Source organism: Festucalex cinctus, chromosome 3 (assembly GCF_051991245.1).
Source record: "Festucalex cinctus isolate MCC-2025b chromosome 3, RoL_Fcin_1.0, whole genome shotgun sequence".
NCBI lineage: Eukaryota > Metazoa > Chordata > Actinopteri > Syngnathiformes > Syngnathidae > Festucalex > Festucalex cinctus.
In genome coordinates, this window is record NC_135413.1 from 23,706,574 (window position 1) to 23,733,801 (window position 27,228).

Consider the following 27,228-nt stretch of genomic DNA (forward strand, 5'->3'; position numbering starts at 1 on the left):
ATCAGAAATCAATCAATCTTTATTTATATAGCACCTTTTATACATTCAAATGCAACTCAAAGTGCTGAATAATTAAAACATCCATAATACAAATAAAAAGAAAAAGCCCCCCCCCATATCCCCATGACTGTACCCACAGACACACCCAAACCACAACATAGTGGTGCACAGAAGAACCCTGTAAGGAAAGGCACCCAGGAGGAATTCGTCCACACTGAGATCAACCACCACAGGGAGGAATGCCATCCCAGAGACCGCCGCCCCACAGTGACCGCCGCAGACTGAAGTGAGCCACAGCTCCCCAGGGCCAAGGGACCCCCGCGACAACTGCCCGCCCGCAGGAGAAGACCAGCCATCCCTCCCAGTCAAACGCACAAAACTGTCACACAGTTCATTTTGTGCATTTTGAGAGCATTATATGCAAATGAAAGCTAGATTTAACTAGTGTGAGCATAAGCAAAAAATGGTTGCAAAGCAATTTTGGAGCTGAACATCTTCACAAGTCACAAGAAGGAGTCATGCCATGCACCTATACCATATAACTGCTTTCAACTTAGCATTTCCATACGACTGGGTCATTTTAGTAACCTTGCTCTCGCAAGATGAATTCTCGCGGTATTTGTGAGTTCACAAATTCTGAAGAATACCATCTTGTACCGCTCCCGCAGAAAACTGCCGTTCCCGAACTACTGGTGGTTGGGGCCAATCACAGAGCGACGTTGTGTTTGGGGGCGGGGTATGCAACTGTGACGAAACCAGGAAGCCTAACAAACAAACCTAACATGGACGAATGGACGCTGCAATTAACTCTGTTCTCGCAGAATTACTCACCGTTTCCTTGTTGAATGTTGAACAGCGAGAGGCGCTTCGTGCATTTCTAGCTGGTAAGATGTTCGTGCTTTTCCTCCCTTCGACATAAACGGAGATGACATTTTAAAATTTTCACCGGTGGCCGTGATTGGTTAAAACAAACGTGTAGAATGACGCATCGTCCAATCAGCTCGAATAATTGTACAGAATGTCCCGCCTTTTCCAAACGAAATTACTGCGGAGCGGCACCAGATGGATATTGCGAAGCATATCTAAGCATATATAAGCATGGCTATTGCCAGTTTATCATTTTAGCCTATGGTGATAATTGGTGCTAGTTTCTCCCAGAGCAGTTTTCGGAGTGTGCAGTTGTAATTTTTTTTTTTATTGTTATGCAGAATTTAACAAGTTAAATCAAACAAAACATAGCTTTTCAAGCTTTCTGGCTTCCTCAAAATTATAGGAGCAAACTTCATTTTGTGCTTGTGGTGCTCTCCCAAATAATCCATTATGAAAACTATCAAAGCTAGCAAAAGCACAAAACCTTTCTTGAAAATTCAGCAGTTTCCACCTTCCAGCTTGAGCAGCCAAGAATATCGAAGTAAATCTGAGTACACAATTTCGCGCCCGCTACTTCTGTTGTCCGTCCAAACCACGTCAACCGGTATCTTCTCAAGTTCTTCTTCAATTAACACTCCTCGTTGAGGCTGAGCAGAGGTACTATTTTGATGGTAACTGAACTGAGGTCTCGTATCGCCAACATTCTACATGACAGTGATTCTTTATGCATTACGTTATCCTGATACGTAAGTTTCCATTTGTATGTTGCTATGTAGCAGATATGTTAACACAAACACAATGAATGAGCGATGTGTGTGCGCGGTATCATTTGAATGCTCACTGTAGCTATCATCATGATTTCCACTGACCTCAGAGGTTAGGCTCAGAGGAGCTCCTCGCCTTTCGTGGTGAAGCTTAGCCATCTGCTAATCCACAGCTGGTGGGACTTTATTACTGATAGGAATTAATAATAGACTATGTGCAGCTGGATGGAATTCCTGGCCCCCACACCATAACCCTGAACTCTCAAGACCCCCTCCCAGTTATTATCTGCAATACAGTCGTGTTTCTCCCTTGAAACCCTGCAAAGCAACCTGCTCTACTCCACAGGCATGCTAATAGTTCTTCCTTTTTTTAATACAAGTGAACTCACTCCGGAGTTCAAATTCAGCAAATTATTTTACACCTATACGGTAGATAACAAAGAGCAATGCATAACAATAGCGCTCAGAAATAATGGCAGACAGAGGTTAAACAAAGCGTCAGAGCTTTTATACACACTACGCGCCTATTCCTCCATTAAAATTCCTGCTATAACTCACAGAACAAAAGAATTACTCTCATAGGGGGGGGAGACAGAAAACAGACACCTGTCAATCACAGCTCCTGTGACACCATATTTCCTGTGTCAGAGGCTGCCGGATGGATAAATGTGCAATATTCTGATAATATTTCATGCAAACTAATGCAAGTCACTTCACGACTGGCCAGAAGGAGGGGAAATGAGACCAGGTAATTATCGGATTGCCCCAAGGCAAGAAATGATAGAGATTGCAGAGAAGCGGGACATTTAGCCCTGCTAATGAAGGCCCGTGTTTAGGCAGCGCCAGGAATGGGGGAGCTGAGGGAAGCTCGGCAGGCGGTAGAAGCTGATAAGACCCGCTTACATAATGGCCACGTTTAAGGTCTGGACTGCTGTGAGGATGGACACTTGCTGTACCTCACACCAACTCGCCTTGACATTTCGTCAATTTAAGCTGAAACATGTGCTAATTCTACCTTAAAATAAGTTGCCACAGGAACACACAACCCCCTACCTAAGTATAGTATTATAAAATATAATACATAAAAATATAGTTAGTAGGAGTCGTTTAATATCATTAGTTACACTAGCCCAGGACAATTTTTTTTGAAAATCCTGCTCAAGCCTGGCTTTTTTCCTCGTTACAGGTTCTCCCTCACCTACCCAAGATGCATATTTAGAAATAGAAGACAATTTAAATTAATGATGTTGCTGGACTATTTTAATTCAGCGCACTCATCTGTTGATCTTCACAAACCAATAACACCTGATTAGCAACTCCTCGATGTCACACTAGATGTTCCTTCCACCCATTATTTTCACATGCATCTACTTCCACATGATTTATCCGATTGAAATCATTCCAATTTCAAAATACTTGAAAAATTCAGGCCTTGTGGGCAATTATTTTTGTAATTCCAAAAATTCACAATTTTCCTAAAATTCAACCATTTCATTCAACCCTTCCCCATTCATTCCCAATGGGACATTCTACATAACAGATTCACATCATTCCCCATTTAAAAGTCAAAACATTCCACTTATTCAGTTCATCTTGGGAACAATTTTCAACTTGCCAAAAATTCTCGGTGACCAAAAATGGAACATTTTTACCACAAAATTTACCTCAAGAAATTCCCTACTCTCTCTCAATGACACATTCAACACAAATTTCCCCACCGAGTTCCATTCCACATGATTCAATATCATTCAACATCATTCCATATCATTCATCATAATTCCATGTTTCCATATTTTGTCATTCAGCATTTACAATACAATTTGTCCTGACATTTTAAATAGTAAAGTGAGTAGTGGTAATATGTGGCATTGGTTTATTAGCAGTAATAGTATGGTGAGAGGCACAAGTAGTACTAAAAGTAAATAGAACTAGTCTGCTAGCACGTTGCATCAGCCTTAGCATCAATGCTAATGTGACCCTTCATTTATGCACATTGCTTGTGTTATGTTCTGGATTTGGATCCCAAAATGCGGACACAAATGAGAGTTTTAACACTTTATTCGCATAACATTAAAAGGCGTGGAACTAACTTGACTTGACCAGAAACAACGAGAATGCATCGAGGAAGAGAGAAGCAGGTGGCCAGCTGGACAGAGGAATAATCTGGCAAAACACACACTTCTCAGTTAGGTTTATATAGACAGTGAATCGATCAGATTGGCTGTGGCTAGACATGTGGGTAACAGGACTGACATGGAATTATCTGATTGGCTGTTGACCAGATAAAGAGATTAAAGATTTTTGACATCACATAGCTGCTGACATCACATAGCGTAAGAGCAGTTGAAACTAGATGCCGGTTACATCAGTTCAAAACAGACACTTGACCTCACGGTCATGACCCAAACTTAACCCTGGCATGACCCAGTCATGACAGCTTGTATAAACCTGTAAGTCTGTTTTCCACAGAAGGCTGTTGATGAAAGAACAAGGAAGCTAAGTATGCTTAGCCCAGTCTCGTCCAAATCCAAATTGCTGAATTAATTGATTAAAGTTCCATTTTCAGTGAAATTTGGGGCAGTGGATGTAACATACAGCGTCAGATGTAACAGATGCAGGAGACGACTTTCTTTGTGGGAGGAACAACTGTTCCTTGTTGAACGTATTGGCTCTCAAATGTAAAGTGTATCTATCATAAGCAAGCATCTCCACAGAAGAAAGAGACTCCACTCTCTGCTCTCTAACCCGGCATTACCCCCAAACCCGCCTTGTCGATTTAACCCTATTGAAGAGTGTTATGTTTACCCATCTCGACAGCCTTACTTAAAGCGCTGAAAAATAAAAAGAGATGGCTTATTTTGTATATGCAGCACTTCCCCCAGGATGGATATGAAAGTTTAATCATGGCATTAGGATTCACAGGCATTCCCTCGCCAGACCTGCTTGCAGACATCGGAATTGCTAATTTGCTGCTTTGGTGGTTGAGGAGGGGATGAATGGTAACAGGAGTCTGATTTGTCCAGATAACCTTGAACCCTGGTGTCGGAATTCCTGTGGATGTACGTTGCTCAATCATTCCCTTTTATCTACCATCTCGAACCACTGTCTGCTGACACGTTGACAACCAGCCTGAATCGGTTGCTCACCCCTGCTTGTTCAGACACAGCCATTAACTCCCGATGAAATGCCACGGGCCAAATTATCTTTTAACATTTATTTTAAACAAAGGCTTTGACAATATCACAGTAATTGTGACCGGGTTTCTAATCTGAATTGTTAATTTCTATCGCTTGCCCAGACGCCACTGGAGGCGGCGATACGATAAGGAAGAAAGGTTCTGACAGGGTTATGAGTCAGCAGAGATGTAAAATTCAAATTGGCCAGGCGAAGCAGTTTGGAGCTGATGGTGATTCAAGCAGACTCACTGGTCAGCCCTGCAGTACAGTACGGGAGCCTGCGGCTCCAACATGGCTGTTACTCACATACATGCATACATTCATGCATACAACATACACGCATACAGGTGCTTCATCAGCAGACAACAAAGGAAACCCCGAATGATCTTCGAGACACATTACACTGCTTAAAAACTTGCTTCAGAAGCCATAAAATACATGATTGCAACTGTTGTGCTCCAGTTTTTTAAAACATCACCTCGTGTATTACACATTATTCAAATAGTACAGGACTTTCGGTCCACACTAGTCAATTGATCCTGAAATAGTATGTTTTATTTTCTATTATTAAAATTAATTAAGACTACAGTAAACCCCCAGCTATTTGCAGGGAGGTATGCACCCATCCGGATCAGAGTACCAATTGAAAAGTTCTGATGCAACTTTCACCGTTCTTTTTATCTTTAATGCTCGCAATTTTACACTATACCCTGTCACAAATAGTGAAAAAATAAGAGCTATTATTTATTGTTTAAACCACAAATACACCACACAGTATGATCCTTATAGACTTTTAATATAATGTCAAACTACATTCAGCCTCTTCTTCAATTAATGGCTTAAACATGATTTTAATTGCAAGTGTCACCCCCTTCGCAAACTGTTTAAAATAATTGGCAAGCAATAATGAGACGAGACCTCTGTTGTTAGTTAGCTTGAGATTTTCCATAGACATTCACTCAACAAAACAAAAACATTCACATGCGACAGACTCTCTTTAATTTCTACATACAACCAAGGCTAAACTTAACTCCTCCCTGATAAAAGATTTGATTCTCTTTGACAAACTTTCTTGACACAATTACTAGTTTCCTAATAGCTAGGACAGAACCACGAATAGATAGGTTTTCCAGCAAATCGCTCTGGAAATCATGAATAGGTGAATTTGTGATAGTGAAGTGTGGTATTGTACTCCACAGTCGCCATGTTACTGCATTTTTTTTTTAAAATTGCCCTCACTTGAGGTGCCAGCATATACTTGTTAGTCCCAAGGACAATATGAGCAGCACACGGGACTATTCTAAAAACAGCTCACCAATGATGGGCCACTGTGACTTACTAAGAACCAATATTTTTATATATATATATTTTTTTTTAAATGCTCTTTTTATTGACCCAAATATTTTTTTTAAAAGGCCATTTTAAAACTATGATATTAATACTGTGATATTATTTCTATCATACTGTAAGAATCTAATATCGACCCATGCCAATTCATACAAAGCAGATTTCAATTCAACTCTCTCTCTAGACTGCACATTGGAAAAGACATAAAAAGCCCTTAACATTGTTTTATCTATGGTCAGTCTGTTGTTTTTATTTCCACCAGCATTTCTCAACATTCACACGCCATTCACAGGGAATTTCCTAGTATGACCTTTGAAAAGCATCAAGGCAAACGCGGGTAGAACGTTTGGTTGTTTTAGCCTGTATGTATGGCGATAAATAACAAGAGGAAATGAATCGTCAGTGTTGGAAGATGGAGCAGCGGGAGCCGAACTCTCGCTGTTTGCTGTCACAGCCTCAGCTTGTGCGCATTCCGTCTCCATGCACACCGCCATCTTTCACTCAGCCAGCCGCACGCCTCTTCGCCCACTGGGCGCCCACCAGGCCCGGGCAACGTACGCCCCCGCCAAACATCCATTTACTCCCCGCAGGACTCCAGCGAATCTCGAGCGGGCCTGTCATCGAGACTCGAATTCCAGGCACACCTGTGAGCTTTTTTTTTTTTTTCTCGCTTCTTCCACCTGCGCGTGTACGGAATGCAATACTTGGATTTAAATTGGGTTTGATCACTTCTCCGGCGCCGCCTGGTCCGGCTAACTGACGAGACACGATGGAGGGTGGTAATTGCATCCCTGTGGAGAGGCTTCTAGCCTGCGAGGGAAGGTGGGGAATTGCTAGGTGACACGTGTCCACTCAATTCAGCCCATTAATGCCAAAGAAACTCACAACCTAACACCCACCGTATGCACACCTGAGAGACAGTCACGGATTGGCTAATAAATGAGTAGCATGCCCTCATGAACAGATATGTTCTTCACCTTCAACACTATCGGCCAGGATTCATGATGATAACCTGCAGATGCACCCTTTGTCTTGTTGTTTTTTGTTTGGCTGCAGCAGAACAGATGGAGATGTTGGATGCTTTCAGGAATTATTAATGGCACACTATGATCCCAAATGACCTTCGGCAAATAGTCTCCCAGCACAGAAGTACACAGACATCCCTGCACATCCATATTGGATCCAGACAACACACCTGGCTCTGTGAAGAAACCATCACGCCTGTACTTGCACCTCTAATCCAGCAGGGAAGCTTCCTTTTTATTCTATTTTTTTTTTAACTCACTCAAAGGCAGCACGGAGGCATCCAATCACATTAAACACAATTGTATGTTTCAGGAATAGATTTGAGATTTATGCGGCAAACACACTAATTCCGCAAAGCCCAATTTGTTTCTCCCACAATGGGAACCATACACTGGAATTAATCCACAGAAAGCCGTTCCTGTAGTTTTAAAAATAAACCCTGGATGATTGGAGGCTTTTGTGCTCGCTCGGGGGATGTACTATTGTGACATCAAATCTATATTTCAAACATACAACCGTAATACGCGTCGAATATCTGTTGCCTATGGATAACATTCAGCTCAGAACGCAAACTGAACTTGAAATTTCAGGTGGATTCAAACATTGCGGCAGAAAATGCAAATACATTTTGAGATTATATAGTTGAATAAATAACAATAATACTAATGATGTTGTTAACTTTCATGATCACATAGGCCAGAAAGCTTGTGCAACAAAGGAATTGCTCTTGTTTGGCTTTAACTGAAGTTATATGGATTTCTATTTTTAGAAGGAGTTGCTGGCAATTAAGAGTGATCCAGGCAGCTACAGTATGTACTACAACCACATACACAAGGTCTGTGGCCTTTTGAGGGTATAAATGATGTGCTCTCAGAAGACACAGCAGGTCTTCAAAGCTCTACAACTGAAGGGGGAATTGATCAGACAATTTTCCCTCTCACCAGGTATGGAAAAAAAAAAGAAAAAAAGAGGAATTCATTATTTAAACAGTGTCCATCTCCACCCACTCAAAGGCCGCCGGTTAATTACCTCAGGGCTCATTAATGAGGCTGTGTAAATAAATATATTTGTCTACTATGTATATCATGTTTACTCAAGTTGAAGCCTGAGCAGAAAAAAAATCCCTTATGTATAAATTAGAATAATCCCACATCAAGAGAAAGGGGGAAAAAATGCATGCTGTGATCAAAGCAGAGCAGGCGATGTAAACATGTGTCAAAAGATCAAAACAAAAAAAATATGAACGTAATCCTCCGCCGAAATGGGCAAGGTATTCATTAGGTACTTGATCATTTTCATTTGGGGAGAAAGCATGCCTTAAAACATTTTCACCCTGACATCTTTTGCTGCCAGACTAAATGATTCAGTCATGAGGCGCTGATAGGGAAAATAAAGACAGCACTTTGTTGTAGAAAAATATGTAAAATTAGAAAATAAAAACCAAGGTGACTGTTGACACTGGTGCTCAAATTCCACCTTAACACTAATACCACCTGAAAGCATCCAACCAGAAAATGTATTTGTTGTAGACTTGTCTGATATTTTACAATATTCATATGTATCAAGTTCCAATAAGTTCAGCTTGAACAGAAAGTGTTAAAATTATATTTTAGATTCCAATGAATGTATGATGAAAACTGAACTGAATACTTGTCAAGTACTGTTATGAACAAACAAAATTTGATAAAACTGGGACCTGTTAATAACAACAAAAAATGATTGTCACCATGGTCTCCTGATTACGCGAGCGGGGAACTAACAACACATTTTTGACCGGCAAATACGTTTATTTGCAAGAAAATGCTAAAAAAAATAAAAATAATAAAAAAATAAAAAAAAAATAAAAAAAATGCATTTTGTCCCCTTATGATAGGATGTTGACTTGTGCATGGGAAAAAATGTAGAAAGAAAAAGTGGAAAATGTCTCATTTCTATGTGCAACTATGTTCAAACTTATTTGCAAGTATGTTCGAATGTACATGCCAATATGTACAAATATACTTGCAAATATGTTCTAACTTATTTAAATATGTTTAAACGTATTTGTAATTAGGTTAGAACGTATTTGCCAGTCAAAAATATTCACTCCAAATTCTCAGTTTCAGTAAATGCATTTTAATTGAACCTTCTCTTGATCTAAGTCTGATTTAAGTTAATCATTATAGAGATGATCAGAACCCAGCCAAGACATAGTGTCTCAAAATAAACAGTTTAATCATTATAGTATGCAGCAAAGTTTGTATGAACTCAAATGTACTGTCATAAGGACACTAGCATTAGCATAAGAAAGCCCATTGTAGAACTTTCCATGTGCAAACATTCAACCCTTTTTTGCAGCGCGCTTGTGTATGATGACAGTGGGATGCCATTAGGCGGAGGCCTGCGCAGGGATTGATAGTAATTGAGAATGCTCTGTTTGGGCACACTCTCCTTTGCTGCCCCAAGACACGCATTAAATGCATTAAAACAGCCATCAGCGCCGTTGGAATACGGCTGTCTTCCTCTCCCCTCCAACTATTGACAAAACAAAACTTTGAGATGACAGCTGCTGATTTGTAACCGAGCGACAGATCCCTGCGAGCAAATAAAGCAGGCGTGCCCGTCTTTTGCTGCGAAATGTGTTTCCCGTTGACACAAATCCATTTAACAGCACATAAGCCCTTAAAAGTTTACATAAGGATACATTTTTCCAGCAACTGTGGAGCTATTTCCTTCAATTTAACTGATGCTTTTGTCCCGTGTGTTGGATTCTTTGGCTTTGAAAATGAGCTAAGCTTTTTTTAACATCAAGCTCCTCTTTGCCTAAATTAGGCTCCTCTTAGAGAGCGATCATAAGCGTATCCCGAGACTCTCTTTGCTGACACGCTTGTTGTCGAGGCTGGACCGGGCTGAGCTGAGTGGCTTGCTTGACGAGGACCTGCGCTCAGCACTAAGAAAGCTCTTATTCGAGAAACAAGAAAGCCCAGGGGAGCAAAGACAACAATAAGCCAAAGGAAAAAAAAATCCACTTGAAAACAACAAAACAACTCAAGCCCCCCCCCCCCCCCCCCCCCCCCCCCCCCCCCCCCCCCCCCCCCCCCCATAGGAGACAGCGGTGGGTGATTGCCAGCTGCACTCCAGATTACCAGCCTTTTGGAGTCTTTGAGCAATCGCTGAGAGCTGGAGCACCATCTCCAGCTCCTTAATCAGTTCAGCCGGGGAGGGACGGATCCTGACGCGCGCAAGGCTAGGCGCGATGGGGAATAAACTCATAATCAGCAATCAGATATTCCACATTGCGGGGAGGGGGTGGCGGGGAGCTCGGCTCAGATAGGTCAAGGAGCTCTCCACAGACAAGTTAACCCCATTTGCCCTCCTGCTGGAAAACTCACACACGGTCTCAAACTCATTGAGGCCTCATTCACAAATATGTAATTGTGAACGATTGCTATTGATATTGGATACATTGTTTTGTTTTGTTTTTCTCCACACATTCGTATAAATACGTATTACGTAAATACGTATAAATACGTTTTTTAATGTTCTAAGTGTCCCAAAGACGTATTTATACGTTTTTTTTGTTTTTGTTTTTTATGCTAGAGCATACAGAAGTCTTTGATGCAGCCTCTCAACTGCAAAGAACGGTTGCAGAAATGGTAGTTATTACACAAACGGCCAGCAGGTGGCAGCAGAGCAAAGGAGATCAACCAGGGCCATGCAGAAAAAAAGCTCAATTACTTACAATTTTAAATAGATTTGTGAAAACTGATGAAACTTAGCTCTCTTCTAATGCTAATTGCTGCAAAACGGAAACAGATAGAAGCATATTTTTTTTCCTGATGAAAGAAGAGACTTTAATCTTTCTTTTGATAGGTTCCATGCTTTTATAGCAATAGAACACAATATGCAGTGGGCCTTGCAAAATCAGTCAAAATCCAGTAAAACAGCCAGGAGCGAACGGGACTGCTTCTGTGAAAATGGCTGGGAGTGAATGAGTATTACATTTGTGGAATAAGCGGTATGAAGCAAAATCCAGCCATTTTTATCCTTCTCAGGGGGCGGCCATTTTACTACTTGCTGTCGACTGAAGATGACATCACAGTTGCTCAGGGCTCAGGCAACGACCAATCACAGATCACCTGTTTTCTGAACCTGGGATTGGTTGTTGCCTGAGACCTGCGCAACATTGATGTCATCTTCAGTTGACAGCAAGTGGCAAAATGGCTGACCCTGAGATGGGTAAAAACGGCTGGATTTTGCTGCTTAATTCATATTCCACTAATGCAATATCAACCAGAAGACCATATTTAGACCAGTGGGGTTGCATATAGTACGTATTGTCAACATTTTTTGGGTGGGGTTGACTATAGAGTTTCCAATTGTATGTTAGCAAAACCAAATCAAATAGGTGTAAGAATGTGGAATGATAGCCAAGTGGTTAGCATATCTGCCTAAAATCGAGAAGTCCTGCGTTCAAACTTTGGCTCTGGCTATCTGGGGCTGTCTGGTATTTCAATATCAATGCATCGGGACAGACACGTGATTAATATCAATGGAATAGACAGTCGATAAAATGTTTGATTGACAAAAATCTGGCTTTGTGTATGCTATAAGCAGAAGCTACAACATGGCGTTCGATTTCATACCAACACGATTAAACACCTCCAGATGGATACATGGTGTAAAAGTGAAGCAGCTCTCTGTTTTTGACGTGCTAGCTCTGGTGTTAGCCACTAAAACAATAGATGTACTACTGCTACATGACAATGATGAGCCCGCTTAAAAAGTGAAATAGTCCCAAGACGGTTGGTCAACAGTAATGGATGCACGCCAGTATTAGTTTGCTACACTTATACTGTATGAAAATTTATGAAGGATATTAATGTAACAGTGCTTTGGGGTAGCATCTTCTGTAAATATGATTTACAGCATTGTATATAATAATGTATAATGTATACAACATTGCATATTATACTCCATTATAATGTACACAGAAAAAATCTTGAAAATCAGTTTTACGACCAGATATTTTAAATGCTATTTTTCCTCTGGATAGCTGTTTTATTTTATATCTGTAATAAATATTATTATATTGTTATTTGTATGTAAGTAAAACAGCAACCATGAACAGGGTCCAGTGTTAACAGTGGCCCAATGCTTGAGCTTAGTATGACAGAGTGTCGGTCCACATAACATACCATACCGTATGATACCGTACGATACCATGAATGGAAACAGCTTGTTCCAGTTCTGACAGGGCCAAAAAGGTTTCATGTCGGGCCCTGGTGAATGAAGTTTGTCGTCAACTATTCTCCCAAACATTAATTCTGAGAAAATTGTTTCAAAGTATCATTTTCGCACACTCGTGAAGTTAGTAAACAGGGCTGGATTTCATTAAAGTGCCACGTCCCTGAAACAGCCATGTGCAGCGCCTTTAAACAAAGTTCATTGCCTTGCACATTGCTTCTCCTTTCATCTTGGTAATTAGCACTGAAGCAGCATTTCTTCCATTTCAAATGTATGCATGAGCATAAAAATCAATCTTGAACAGACTGTTCCGGCAAGGCTATTTTTCTTTGTTATTCATGATGACAGCTTTTTTTTTTTTTTTTTTAAATGTCTTTGTTTGGGACGGCGAGTGCTTTTCGACGCTAACCTTGAATATGAGCTTCAACTTTTTCGCGCCGCTCCTATGGAAGTTGCTAAACATGCGGCTAAGTGAATCTGTGCAAAGGGTCACAGATTTCAAATTTGGATTGTTTGCCTCTGTTAGAACAGCACCTCCTGCTGCTCAGGAGGATTCCTAATTGGTTCATCCCGAATCAGATAAGAAGCAACCCTCGTGGCTTATTCTGGGATTTATACTCAAACGGCCCTCGCACCTCTCTCCCTTTTGTAATAAAGTGTCAGAGCGCATGTAGCGACGACCTTTGTTAAGCTCCGCCCGCGCCCTCAGCTCATCACAATTCCATGCACCTCTCATTTTTCATCCTTTCCTCCCTGCCAGGGTCCCTCTGTGCAGCAGTCCGTCTCCACGGAGCGGAGGGCAGGGTGACTTTGCATGTCGTGACCTCTGACCCTTCATCTTGCCCTGACTCTACAGCATTCTAGCGATGCACTTCTGACAGTGCCGTCACCGTGGGCAGTCTTTTCTTGAGAGCTTCAAGGACAAGAGCTTGAGCACGTTGCGACCATATTGCTGCTGAGTCAAACAGCTCTTGGACAGTCACGTTTCTTCCAAGAGATGACGTTAGGTAACCACACAAACAGATTCAGTAAAATCCTATTTATGAATAGCAGAAACAACTAGTGTTGTTCCGATACCGTCTTTTGGCTACCGATACCGATATCGATATCCAGCTTTGCAGTATCGGCCGATACCGATACCATACCGTTACTTAAGTTATTTTTTCCTCAACATGAAAAAGCTGTCCTGCCATTGGTTCAGAGCATTCAAGGGCCAATAGGATATCTTAGATCGGGATGCAGTGAACATGTCACATACCAGTGAATGTCGTGCACCAGCAAGACACAAGATGCTCCATCCAAAATCCTATATTAGCGTTGGAATTTATGGTATCGGCATGTTACTTGTGAGTAGTCACCGATACCGATACCACTGTTTTAATGCAGTATCGGCACCTCTGCCGATACCGGTATCGGACCAACACTAGAAACAACACAGATAATGGACTCCTCGCCCCAAAATAGTTAATTGAATTGAATTTTAAACCATAAAGCACATCCTATGATCCCAAAACAGACTCTAACTTCTTCTGCCAACAATCCAGACTATACTTAAACCTCTACAAAAATGTTGGAGTTGAGTATCACTTCAACACACTTCCTTGACACCAATTACTACTTTCCTATCAGCCAGGGCTTTGGCGCCATCTTGTGGCATTTTAGAAAGAACACAAAAGCTTAAAATCGTTTTTCAAATGAATAGTTGAGGATAGGTTTCACTGCACTTAGTTGGTTTGGGGATGCCAAACCAGGACGATTCGGTTCTGTACAATACGGTGTACAACAAGTTGTGTTTCAAGTCATAAACACTTTTCAGCATCCTTCCATTTGTGGACCACTAGTGATGGTGTGTCACTTTCAGGTTAACAGTAAAATTTAAGAATAAAATGTGACGAAAACTAAAACTACGCCATTGCAACAATGCAACTTACAGCAAAGAAGTCAAACTGCGAAAATGTTATACACGTACAGACATATTTACACGCCCCAAGTCGAAATTCAAACTAGCATCTGACAACAGTCCTACTTGGAACATGACTAATAACTCATTCTTCTCGTGGAAAGAGCCACGATTCAGGTCACCACGGTACAGTTCTGATCCCTGATCAGGCTACGTAAACAGCGCATCTCACTTACCATACCCGCAAGCGTATAATTTTCCAATTAATTAAACTAAGAAAATAAACACGACACGGTACAGTGAAGTGTGTTGACAGTGATCAAGAACTCATTCACCTTGGAACAGTATTTTAAGGCCACTTGCTTTTTTCTTCGATATATCCTATTTTTCACATAAAAGAAAATTCTGTGTACCGAGCAATCGTTTATTTTGGAATGATGTACAACCGAAATCTTTCCAAAATTACAATACAGGTACTTGTGTATGCTGTGTAATGTGGCTAAAAAGGCTATGGGCTCACCACACCTCTGCTAGTGTGGACACATGAGGAGAGTGAGGTGATAAAAGACATTCACAATGCTCCTCTTTTTTAGGCGCTGCCAGCATGAGATCTGATTACAATTACAAGAAAGCAGCTTGGCATTTCAAAGAGAAGCAGGCCAACTATCTGAGGACTCACACATCTCATGAAGCATTGGCGGCTTTCTCTCCCGCAATAAGAGACTTTACCGACTCTGCCATTAAGAACAGGCTGGGGAATGATGGGAGTCAGAGGATCGAGCCGCTGACTCTGGGGACACGAGCGTTAATGCAGTCTGGAGTTCCTACTCACCTTCCACCTTTTGCAGTTTCTCCCGCATCCCCATTCCCATCTCCCTCCGGCTCCGCACACTCAACACCTAAACGCCTTGCGTGTTTTTAACATCCTCTTGTGTTTGAGTCAGACAAAACGCAAAATCAATAATGCTTTTTCTCCCCATTTCCCCTTTGATGCAACTTCAAAAACACATATGGACAGACAGCCCTCCAGAGGCCACACAGAGGGGAAACACGATACAAACGCAGAATAAAAAAAGGGGGGGGGGAACAACTTTGCTGGAACAACAACTTCGAAGCTGAATGCTTTATAAGGCCAAACAGGTGCAAATAGGGAAGGAAAACAATTTTGCCCTGTTATTAATCTTCCCCAACACTAATAATATGCATAGTGGTAAACAGAGAAGCGGCAAATTGCATCGGAACTTTTTCATTACCTCACATCTGAACATAGATTTTTATGATTTCTTTTGTCATTGTGGGAATGCTGATTCCCACATATGTTATTGTGATTTTTATTCTCCACACTTTATTGCCGTGTAACAACTCCCACATAATACTTTCAATTTACATCGTTCAAATTTCAACTAGCTTCAAAACTTCACGTCTCCCGTGGTATATATCGTCTGATTCCACATTACTTACAGTATTTGCACAATTTAACATTTAATATAAACTTTTCCCCATTCATGGTACAGACATTTAACATTTTCCAAATATCACTTTCCACGCCCACTTCCATACATATAACTTATCATCATTACCAGGTGTCTGATACTGCTCGGTGGCTCAGTTGGTAAAGCGCGTTGTCCAGTAACCAGGAGGTTATAATTTCATAATTTATTTCTCAATTTAGTTCATAAGCATTCCACATGCATTCAAATCTTAGCATTCAGTTTTCAGCATTTCCATGCAATTTCTCCAGAAATTGCACTTAGACTAGTTTAGATCGCTGTTTCTGGATAACAGAAATTTCCTTTGGGATCAATAAAGTACCTACAGAATGCTGATATCAAGAAAGATGTGTATAAATGTATACATTTCAGTACAACTAGCATCAAACTAGACAAAGTGACATTTCTGCAGAAATTCCGTGGGAATGCTGAAAGCTGAATGCTAATAAAATATTTCCCAAGCGAGATTTGAACCAACGCACTTGCATGTCTCTGTAACGCCAGGCAAGTATTTAACATGTGAGCCAACTTGGCTTGTTGAAAATCATGGCTAATGGCCTATTTATATGTAAAAGTGTTATCTGAAAGTACCCTCCATTCATTTAGATGGAAAAATTTAACTAACGATATACAATGGAAAGAAGCAAAAAAAATAAAATAAAATAGGCATGCAGTACCTGCCATTATTCAGATGGAATAGTGGAACTAAGATAGTTGGTATACATGTAATCACTTAGCATAATTGCCATGGATATATATAGTCGAAGGTGGGATTTGAACCTGTTACCTTCTGGTTACTGGACAATGCATTTTACCAAGTGCACCACTGAGCAATATTACAGAACTGGTAATGATGAGAGATTGTATATTTGGAAGTGGGTGTGGAAAGGGGGACTTATTTTAATGTCAGTCCCATTGAAAATGAATGGGGAAAAGTTCGTATTTAACATTAAATTGTGTGAATATTGGAAGTACTGTAAAATCAGACGATATATTCCCAAGATGGCGTGAATATTTGAAGCAAGTGGAAATCTGAACGGTGTAAATCGGAAGTATTATGTGGGAGTTATTACACGGCAAAAAAAAGTGTGGAGAATAAAAAGCCGAATAATGTGTGGGAATGCTTTCAGCATTCCCACAATTATAACCGTCCCCCCTCTTTTTTTCTGTTCTTTTATTGGCAACACCATAGTATGAAAGAAGGAGCAGCCTCAAAAAGGAGAAGAGTAAACATTATCTTTAATGCCATAGCTGTGGTAAATGATGATCTAAGCAGTGCTGACAGAGGAAGTAGCGTGTCAGCAGTTAAATGCTACGTGACAGGAGGACGTAGCTATAAAAGGAAAATGATATATTAAGATAGTTGATATATAGCTTGGGTAAAAATGTGAAAATGAACACAACATTTGTGACTCATGAAGAAAAAAAAAATCTCACACAGCCTGATGCTTAACTGATGCTGGTTTGATTGGTGGAAGCGCCAGAGTATTAGCTAACCTGGCCTGTGATTGGACCGATCTGTCAGCACCACAAGGTGTGAATGACAAGACAGGAGATGTGTATATATATATATATATATATATATATATATATATATATATATATATATATATTTAGTTAGTGAGGATTGATATCCTTACTCTATTCCATCATAGAACCAAATCAAAAATCCATGCCCACAATGGGCAGTCAATATCTCATTAAACAGCCAGGAAAGCAGAGCCGTGTGCATCTCGCTGTGCACGCCACCAACTGGCCCACCTCGCACACGTTAATAACCCGTGGGGACGCCATTGCACTTCCTGCTGGCTGAGAGGCGAAAGAAAGGACGAAGGCACGCACGCTCGGTCTGTCTGTCAGGCTGATTTTTGTTGGTCTTCTGTGGAAATTAAATCCTCGGAGACTGAGGCATTAAGATCAAAATATTTTTTTTTTTTACGTATTTAGATTTTAAATGTACTTGTCTTATAAGCAGCATCTCATTAAAACCTAACTAGAGGAAGGACTTCCCCAAATTAGTCCCTCCCCTTCTTTATTTGAAATCCTTTCAGGTAACCTGTGTTATATTTGCCTTCACCTTAATCTGTGGCCATTTTTCCTTTGGCTCGCTATGTCCTGAGGCTTTAAGTGGATAATGGCCAATCTTGTTAACCTCTGCTTTAATGTGTGAGGGCCTGCAGCTTTGCAATGGGCCACTAATGGGGAGAGACAAATGAGGAGCAAATCAACAGCAAATATTTACAGCCATGATAACATGACCTCAAAGCGCCTATCACCAGACATTTGGCCTTACCTCCTCTGAAGACCCCCAACATTTTTTACAGTCTAGTACACACTCGCACTAAATCACATATTTATGCACAGTCTGCACGCGCTCAGACATGGTTGAGAAAAAAAAAAAAAAAAAAAAAAAGCAGCTCTCGATCGCCCTCGGTGTTCTAAATGAAGGGGTTAACCGCGCAGAAGGGTCGGACTTTTCTGTTCTAAAATACTTTTCTGTCAATAAGCACATCAAAGAACTTTCTTTAATGATGTAACTGGCTTTTTCATTTTAATTGTGCTGAGTAGGCTGCCTCATTTGCATGGGGTAATGAGAGGGATGTTTCCATTACAGGTAATTAGGTACTTGAGAGACAGTGGTGGGGAAAGGGAGGCAGTGTAGAGACGGAGGGGGGGGGCCCGGGAGGGTGCAGGGCTACACAAAAGTGTCTCTTATCGTATTGTGCCGCTCTTGTAGTTCATGATGGACATACGAAAATAGTCAAATTAGCAGAAAAGTGTAAAAAAAAAAAAGTAGGGATGTTGGATGCCATTTTTTTTTTAGGAGCAATACCAGTACAAGTTCTCAACTATACCGATACCACTAGTTTTATCCATAAAATCCCCCCCCAAAACAATGCATAATTAAAAAAAATAAAAGACATATCCCAAAATATGATTTTTCGTTTAAAATACATTCAATTAATGGCAATTTTCTACTCTTGCGATTTGTAGTTCCTGATTGTAAAACGGCCACAAGAGGGCGGCTGATACCGTTGGAAGTACGATTACCTTGGAATAAGGCCTTGTATCGGCCCAATACCATAGCTGGTATCGGTACTCGCACATCCCTAAAGAGAACTTTTGTTCATTACTAAATCACAAAGGAACGGTATTATATAAAGCTGAAATTAATGCATTTAAATGGTAAGTAACCAACATTGCTTTTTTTTGCGTCGGCCTGTGTACAAAATGTGAGACGTTTTTATGTCCTTAATTCTAAACTGAATATAGATGATAACGTGATCATTTTTCCAGGTCCAGCAATTAAGACTTCTGAATTAATCTCATGCAATGCGATCACAATAAAAACACATGAATACAAACATGCTGTCAATCATTCATACGCACGTCTATGGACGATACCGTTTTGTGCTTTTATAGACACAATTTCATACAATGATGCTGTTCAGACGCCAAAATGTAAATTTGTCAGGTGGAACGCACACGCTCCAAAAAAAAAAAGAAAAAAAAAAAGCAGTAAACGCCACACGGCATTATTGTTTGGCTGGTTTTGTTTTGCATTTAATGCAAAATGACAGCTCTCGGTCCCTCATGACTTGTTATTCAATCATTTGCATGGCGTGTGCACGTGAGCATGTCTGCAAACGAGTCCTAACGTTTGTCTGCACCGGAGAACCAGAGTGGATTCAAATGTGTGAAGCGCATGCTCATGTACAGTGTGCGTGCATGTGCGTGTGTGAAGCCATGCATGAGAGAAGTGCGTGCTGCACTCTATGTATGACTACACTTTCACTGTCTGTGTGTGTGTGCGTGTGTGCATTTTTGCCTGTATAATGGAGGGGGTGGAAGAGTTGGGATTTGGCATCCTAGATCATCATCACGCAGACGGGGAGGACCCAGTCAGGGTCTCATGGCCACACATGTAAACCCGACTACACCCCCCCACACCCTAAAAAATGGGTCAGTGGAGCACTCTCATACACACATCATTATTGCACATGCACATACACACACCCATACACCTCTATCATCCCATCGTCTGGCAGTCGGCTGTCTGCGAGCCACGTTCGACAACCTCACCCTGCTGCCACCCCATGAAATCATCCAAAAAGTCCAAAATGACAAACAGTCACATGTAACTTCTGCAGCATGAGAAAACACTGACTTTCAATCATGTTCAGTTTTTTAAATGTAAAGATTTGACCAAAAAAAAATAAAAAATCATGCAAAAAGTACACATTTTCAAAAGCAGCATTTCCTCGCATGCACTTCCCCTCGCTCTCTCTGTCACTCTCATGCCTTGCAAATGAAATGCAAAGAGTTGGCAGCCTATGAATAGCGAGGCTGTACTTGCCGACTTGTTACTCGGGCTGCCCGCAAAAGCATGCATTGTTATTTTTTATTTTGTATTTTTTGTGCTCCTTCTTACCTTTCATAGCTGAAATCACAAAATACATCATTAAGCTTCGGGTCCATAAGAGAACAACTATCACCCCCCGCGCACTGCTGTTTCAGCAGCAGCTGGCCAGCACAGCTTCTCTGCCTCTCAGCCTTGGAGCATGACCACACCAGAATCCATGTGACTGTGACATCAGCGCGCGGCTCTGACTCCTCCCCCCTCGCCGTCCTCCCCTTCCCTCCCATCCTTCCCCCACTCCTCTCCTCTCCTCCGCCTTTGATTGGCACAGCGTGCAGCCAGTAGGGGCGCTGAGAGCTCAGGCAGGGAAGCTTGGCCGCCTTCCCGCTGATTGCAGTTGAGCGTGCCCGCCTCTGCTAGACATAGCACACACACACACACACACACCCTCCCTTGCCCCCACCATACTTATCCAAGTGTGCTCTTATCTTTGCAGTCAAAACTAGCAGACACCGGTTCACACTTTTGTTCTCTGTGGTGCAATGTCAAGTATAAAGTGAAGTAAAAAGGGGACAAATTGCTAGACAAGGATGAGAAGGGGGGGAAAGAAGGGGGAGGGGGTGGGGGCATCAGTAGCAAAAAATAGAAGATGGATAAGGGTGGATGTGTAATTTCTAGGCCCTGACCCATGTGATTTTTTTTTGGCTGCTTTTTGGCAGAAACAATGGCCAATTATCGATTAATAGGTTGATTAATTCAAACAATTATAATACATAAATGATTAGCCTATACTGGTCTGCATACAAAAAATAAACAAAGTAGCCAACATTTTACAAATATCTCAGTTAGCTATATACTCTTTTTTTCTTTCTTTCTTTTTTTTTTTTTTGTAATTTGACATTTTAAAAAAAAAAAATAATAATTTAATTTGGGGTTCCTAAAATGCATTGCGTGGGACTATGCATTCATTAATGAAGTTATAAGGACATTAATCCTTCTCATATGTGTTTGTGTAACTAGCACTTGAATTGGTGTCATATTTAACACATTTTTGTTTGGTGTATTTATTTATTTATTTTTTATTTTATTTACTCTGTCTTTTGGTGTGTAAAATAGTGACATCCAGGTCAATTTCCTTGCATTGCTCACCTAAGCATTTGTTGTAATAAATAAATAAATAAATAAAATAAATAAATAAATGCTAAAGATTTTCTTTGTTTTGAATGACAGGTCCACTGACCTTATCAACACATTTTATATATATTTTGCCCTCCCTGAGCTCACTGAGGTCTCAAGCCGTTTATTGTACTTCAGTTGAAATTCAAAATTAAATTAAATTAAGTTAATTAAATGTAGAGCACACTCAAATATATATCACACTTTGATATGTATTATTTCCCTAACGTAGCTAGCTATCTCAAAGCTAATACACAATGGAAAACGCCATTCACCAGCTAGCGAAAATTAGCATGCTAACTTGTGGCAGTGAAATCTCTCAAAACAGCGTACATTCAAACAAACAAACAAACTCTGCGGGAAGTACACAGACAATAATTTCAATGGTATATGCTCCACATACACTGCAAAAAAAAGTTTTCTTGACAAAAAAAACAAAAAAAAACCTCAATCGCTACGTTCTTCTTCTACTCTTTAATGTAACTAGAAAGAAACCCACACTGCCCCCATATGGCCAAGTCATGTACAGCATGAAAAACTCTCCAAATATATGCACACATATAGGTGTAATACAATTTATGTTCATAGCATATATTTATTTATGTATAGTAAATAATGACACCAGTGTTACTGTTATTTGTCGTAAATGTTTAGAGTACATAAAGGTATTTGGCCGACTATTTTGCCTGATGTTTGAAGGGCCATAATCGGCCGGACAATTAATCAGTTGGGCCCTAGTAATTTCTCTCAATGTGTGGGGTCCAAATGTCTGCCAGCCGCGTTGAGAAGATGAGTGGTGCCACAGCTTCTTCCTCTGACCTATCAGAGGACGTGCATGCAACACACGCATTGACAGATCTCACGCGCTCATTTTGACAGGTGAAGAAGGGGCGATAGTGGCGAAAGGGTTGGGATGATCCCCCCGCCGCCGCCCCACAGCAACCAGGCGATGAGTTTCTCGCTAGGATTTCTTCGCCTCGCTCTCGCCCCCTGCTTACCATCCCGCTCTCTCTCCTTCCATATACCCCCCACCGCCAACCCCCACCTCTTCGCTCATCCTCATATGATAATCTGTTCTGACTCGTAGCCAGCTGCCTCCCTCTGATACAATATTCTGGTTTTAGTGCAATCCAGCCTTGGCCAATAACCACGTTGCATTTGGCATTTCCCTGAACAAGCTGCTTCTCGTATCATCTCAAGACAAACAGCGCGAGGCTTCGCTTTCAGACGCTACAATATTTCAAATCTGAAAATGAAAAAAAAAGAAAAAAAAGATGAGGGGTAGAAAAAAATATTTGTTTACAGCATGAATATTTCAAATTTGAAGATTGTGAAGGCTCATTTCACATTCTCTTTAGATGTGTCTGACGTTAACAACATGACTGCTTCGCTGTGTATTTGCAAGAGAATGATGGTGCTTCCACCGGGACCGAATTGCACATTAACTATGCAATTGTTACAGATGATTTGAATATTTATTTAGTCCCATTTTGAATTCTAAATGTATTTATTATTCATTTGACGCCTTCCACTGTGTCCTAATAATTGAATAAAGGTATGCCTAACCATATACGATATGGAAATGAGGACTCAACAGCAGTTGCGACATAAATCTTTCCATGACAACGTTTCATTAGGACCCCTGTGATCCATTAAGGACACTAAACATATTAACTCATGTTGTGTCAACACTGGTCTCTTATTGCGACGCATTTAATGAACAAAATATCATGCTGAACCCGATAGCATCAATTGAAGCATGCCTGGGATAGAAAGTAATCAGAAACAACCTCATAGATGCTGGTCATCTCATTTTCACCGAGGCAAGAGCTTCACCCGATGTGTCAGAATAAGCTAACTGCTGTTGCTACGATCTGCGGTTGCTTTTCAAAGCGCCTGTTCTTTCAGTCTTCCTGGAAACTACCACAGGTTCACACAGAGTAGCTTAGCGCAGAGCCTATCAGCTTTCATTTGTAATATCTGGACGGGTAGCACCGAAATAGAGAAATTAATGTAATTGATCTGACAGCTTCTGGATTTTGCAAATACGCAAGTACACGATCAAATAGCGAATGAATCACAGTTTACAAAGGTTGAAAGGGGCACTTTGGTGCCTGAGTGAGACCGCGCTTGCTAGGCTGCCACCAATAGACCTTTCCACTGTGACGTCACGTTGAACTAGAAAATAGGTCAAACAGTTGATCAATCAGCGACCAATGCTATGGTGAACTTGTGTGCGGCCAACGGATGCTCGGATGGCTCAAAGAGAGATGAGATCATTCTTTCGGCTGCCGGCAGCGATTCTAAACCCCGCGAAAAACAATGAGGAGTAACTGGCTAGCGTGAGCTAGCGGCTTCAAACGACTAGTTTCAATGATTCGCAGTAATGTAGTGTCTTACTCTGGACGTTTTTTGTGACACTTGACATATTTAACACTTTTTAACGAAAACTCTCACTGAAAATCAAGCTCTACATTCATTTGTTTTGGGATGTTTCCTTTCCAGGAGGCGCCGCGGACGTACAGCAAGACGAGTTTATCCGGACACAAACGATTTCATGAAGAACGTTTTACGCCAGTAACCCGTGTCAACCAAAAGATAAATAGAACATATTTTTGCTGCTACGAGACAAACATTGTCGTGTTGAACGCAGCTGACATCCTTCACCCATCCAGACACAAAATAGTTCAGAATCCAGGCTCTTGATGGCGTCAAAGTCCTCCCACGTATAGCCGCTCTTCACAATGAGATAATTTAAAGTATTGTGATGTTATTTGGGGGAACCTTATGGCTTGCTTTGACCAGGCCGATGGTGAAATTAGATTCGGATCTTTCCCTCCAACCAACTCCCAGCTTTTGCCGATACCAGCTAAGAACGGCTGTTTCTAGTGTGTCGCAGGAACTTGATAACTTTTGACGTTTTTTTTGGTACGTTGTATTTAGACGAATTGTTCACCGAAAACGATGCTTCCTCCGTGTCTTTCTATGGATTGTTTGACCACCAAGAGGGTAAGCGGTCGCTAAGCATTCTGGGTAAAGTGACATCAGCTGGAAGGGTCTATTACGACTAAATTTGGAGCGGGCGAGTGAGCAGCCTGGTGAGCAGGAGCTAGCATGATGAGCAAGAGGGGGTAGCAAGGCTAACAAGAGGGGCTAGCAGGAGAAGCTAGCAATAGCTTGCAAAAGCAAAGCAGAGGGAGACAAGCGGTGGGAGCCCAAATCACGGGACTCAACGACGACCATCTGATGGCCCCAGCTGTGGAAGGCAAGCGGTGAGCGACCCTTTGGGTCCGACGCTAGCTACAAGAACTACCGGCAGAGTTTATTATGCTGGCCCCATAATATTAGAATGCAACAATTTGGTTTGGTTCATCAAATCAAAACTGATTTTCTGACTTGAATCGGTTTTTGTTGCACCTCTAATATATATATATACATATACACCCTGTATTCCAATTAACTCATTTACTCCCAATAACGTATAAATACGTTTTTTTATGTTCTAAGTGTCCCAAAGACGTATTTATACGTTTTTTTGTTTTGTTTTTTTTTTATGCGAGAGCAGACAGAAGGATTTGATGCAGCCTCTCAACTGCACAGAACGGTTGCAGAAATGGTAGTTATTACACAAACGGCCAGCAGGTGGCAGCAGAGCAAAGGTGATCAACCAGGGCCAGCTAGAAAAAAAATCTCAATTACTTATCATTTTAAATAGATTTATCGAAACTTAGCTCTCTTCTAATGCTAATTGCTGCAAAACGGAAACAGATAGAAAGATACTTTTTTTTTTCCTGATGAAAGAAGAGACACATTATTCTGTGGGCCTTGCAAAATCAGTCAAAATCCAGTACAACAGCCGGGAGCGAACGGGATTGCTTCTGTGAAAGTGGCTGGGAGTGAATGAGTTAATATAAATAAACAGAGATACTTTTCCTGGTTTAATACCATACTTGTGACGTGCTAATAATTGAATCAGCCTACACTCAAATTGTACATTTTCAAGTACCAGCGCATGTCATTGGTTTATATGACAAGTCATGAAAATGCACAGCAATGCCTGCTTTTCCCCAAGGAGAGATTTTTCCAGCTAACAGTTGCTGTTGACCACATTCTTCCCCTGACTGCTGCACACTGCTTGTGACAGAATGCCAATAAGCTGCTGATACATGTTCATTAGAGCATTGATTAACCTCTCAAGGATCCTGATGGTCTGCCTGCTGTAATGTGGTGTTGTTAACACATTACTGCCATCTCTAAAGCCATTGCACATGATCTGACCGCATTTACGTCAAGTGTTGTTATCATCATGAAAAGCAGAATTCTTTCATCAGGTCTTTCATGATTACACAGGTGTAGCTGGCGAGTGCATGCGCAGCTTACTAGACATCCACGCCACATAAACCCACTTCCTGTTTGTGACCACACACACATACAAAAAGCGGGTTGAAATGGTGGTAAACCACTTTAAAATGTTAGTTCTTACAATCTTTATATTCCAATGCGATATTTGCTTTGGCACAATAAGGAGGCTCTTTTTTGGCCAGAGACAAAATATTCTCGTGAGAAATTAGTGCATGGTGAGATGAAGTCTGCCCAGCAACATGAGAGCTACTACACCTAATAATAATCCACAAAAGATGCCCTTATACAACGGAAATGTTGGCATTTGAATCTTAAAGGGGAAGTAAAAAAAAAAAAAAAAAAAGTTGACAATAATATGTTATATGCAGCCCGACTAGTCTAAATACGGTAATCTGGTTAATATTGTGTTAGTGGAATATGAGTTAAGCAGTTTTTATCAATATCAATTTTTCAACTCCATGTAATTCCCTGTAAAGGATATATGCATGATGCAAGCCCCCTCTTAAACAGCGTGTCAGCAGTCGATCGCTTCTTCCCGCTCTTGAGAATGAAACGCATTATGAGCCGCATATAAACGCAAAGTGTGTGCATTTCGATCTATCGAGTCTCCCTCCTCTTGGATTCATTCACGCAAATGTACTTCTTGTAAACAAGCTTCGTGGAATTGAATTCAATTGTGATGAGGCGCAGCAAGCATTGGCCCGGCGCCCCCCACACCCCCCTGAGAGGAGGAGCGGACCAGAACTGATAATAGCCTCATTAGCAGTCTGTCAGTCGCCATTCTACACACACATGCACACGCTCACTCACCATGCGGCGGAGCCACGCTAGCCATTCGGCATCGGTGTTTGAGACCGGAGACCGTTGTCGTTTGCATGTCGTTGCACTCCGGCCTTTGACCTCTCTGGATAAACAGCGATGGATTTACTGGTTGTGTGCCAGAGCTTGTCAGGACATAATTATAAATAAAAAAACGGAGTCTTAAATTCCCCAAACCGAGCCACCAGGGTGATTGCAAACTCACCAGCACGCCCGCAGCAGCGCTAGAATTAACAAGCTGCAACAAGCACTCCATGAAAACAATACAGATCAATTTAATATAGATGCCAAGGAGTGTCGCGTATAATATTAGAGCCGTAATAGCACCAGCCCACACTGCACAATCCTAAACCAATTTAGGGCCATTTCAAACAATTTCCTGCAGGCTTGTGGGAAGACTTCAATAAATCACAAAAACAACACGCTGAAAATATACACAGTGAAAAGAGAGAAGGATGTTGGAATAAGTCCACAGGAGCAAATATTGTACACACGAATAAAAAGGCTGGGTTGTTTTCCTAACGCACTTGCAGGGAAGCTGTGGATGTTGAGCGGAAGGTTGGGTTAATTCTTGGTCTTGTCAGAAGATTGGGTTGCTTGGTTGCTATTAGGGATGCACGATAATGCTATTTCCAACCGATACCGATAAACCAATAATTTAGAGGTGCCGATGTCGATAACCGAGAAGTAAGCCGATAATTGTTTGCAAAAT

The 27,228-nt window shown here is 41.2% G+C and overlaps 1 protein-coding gene across 3 annotated transcripts in view; it reads right to left on the reverse strand.

Moving 5' to 3' along the window:
* roraa (RAR-related orphan receptor A, paralog a) overlaps positions 1 to 27,228 on the reverse strand; it is a 264,732-nt gene that overhangs the window by 43,985 nt on the left and 193,519 nt on the right. The window contains exon 1 of one of the 3 annotated variants that reach the window (XM_077516877.1): positions 20,232 to 20,379. The exons of the other annotated variants lie outside the window; for them this stretch is intronic. Within the exon in view, the coding sequence (XP_077373003.1) occupies positions 20,232 to 20,262 (31 nt within the window). The 5' untranslated portion in view covers positions 20,263 to 20,379. Of the gene's footprint in view, positions 1 to 20,231; positions 20,380 to 27,228 lie in introns of those variants that run through there. 3 annotated transcript variants of the gene reach the window in all.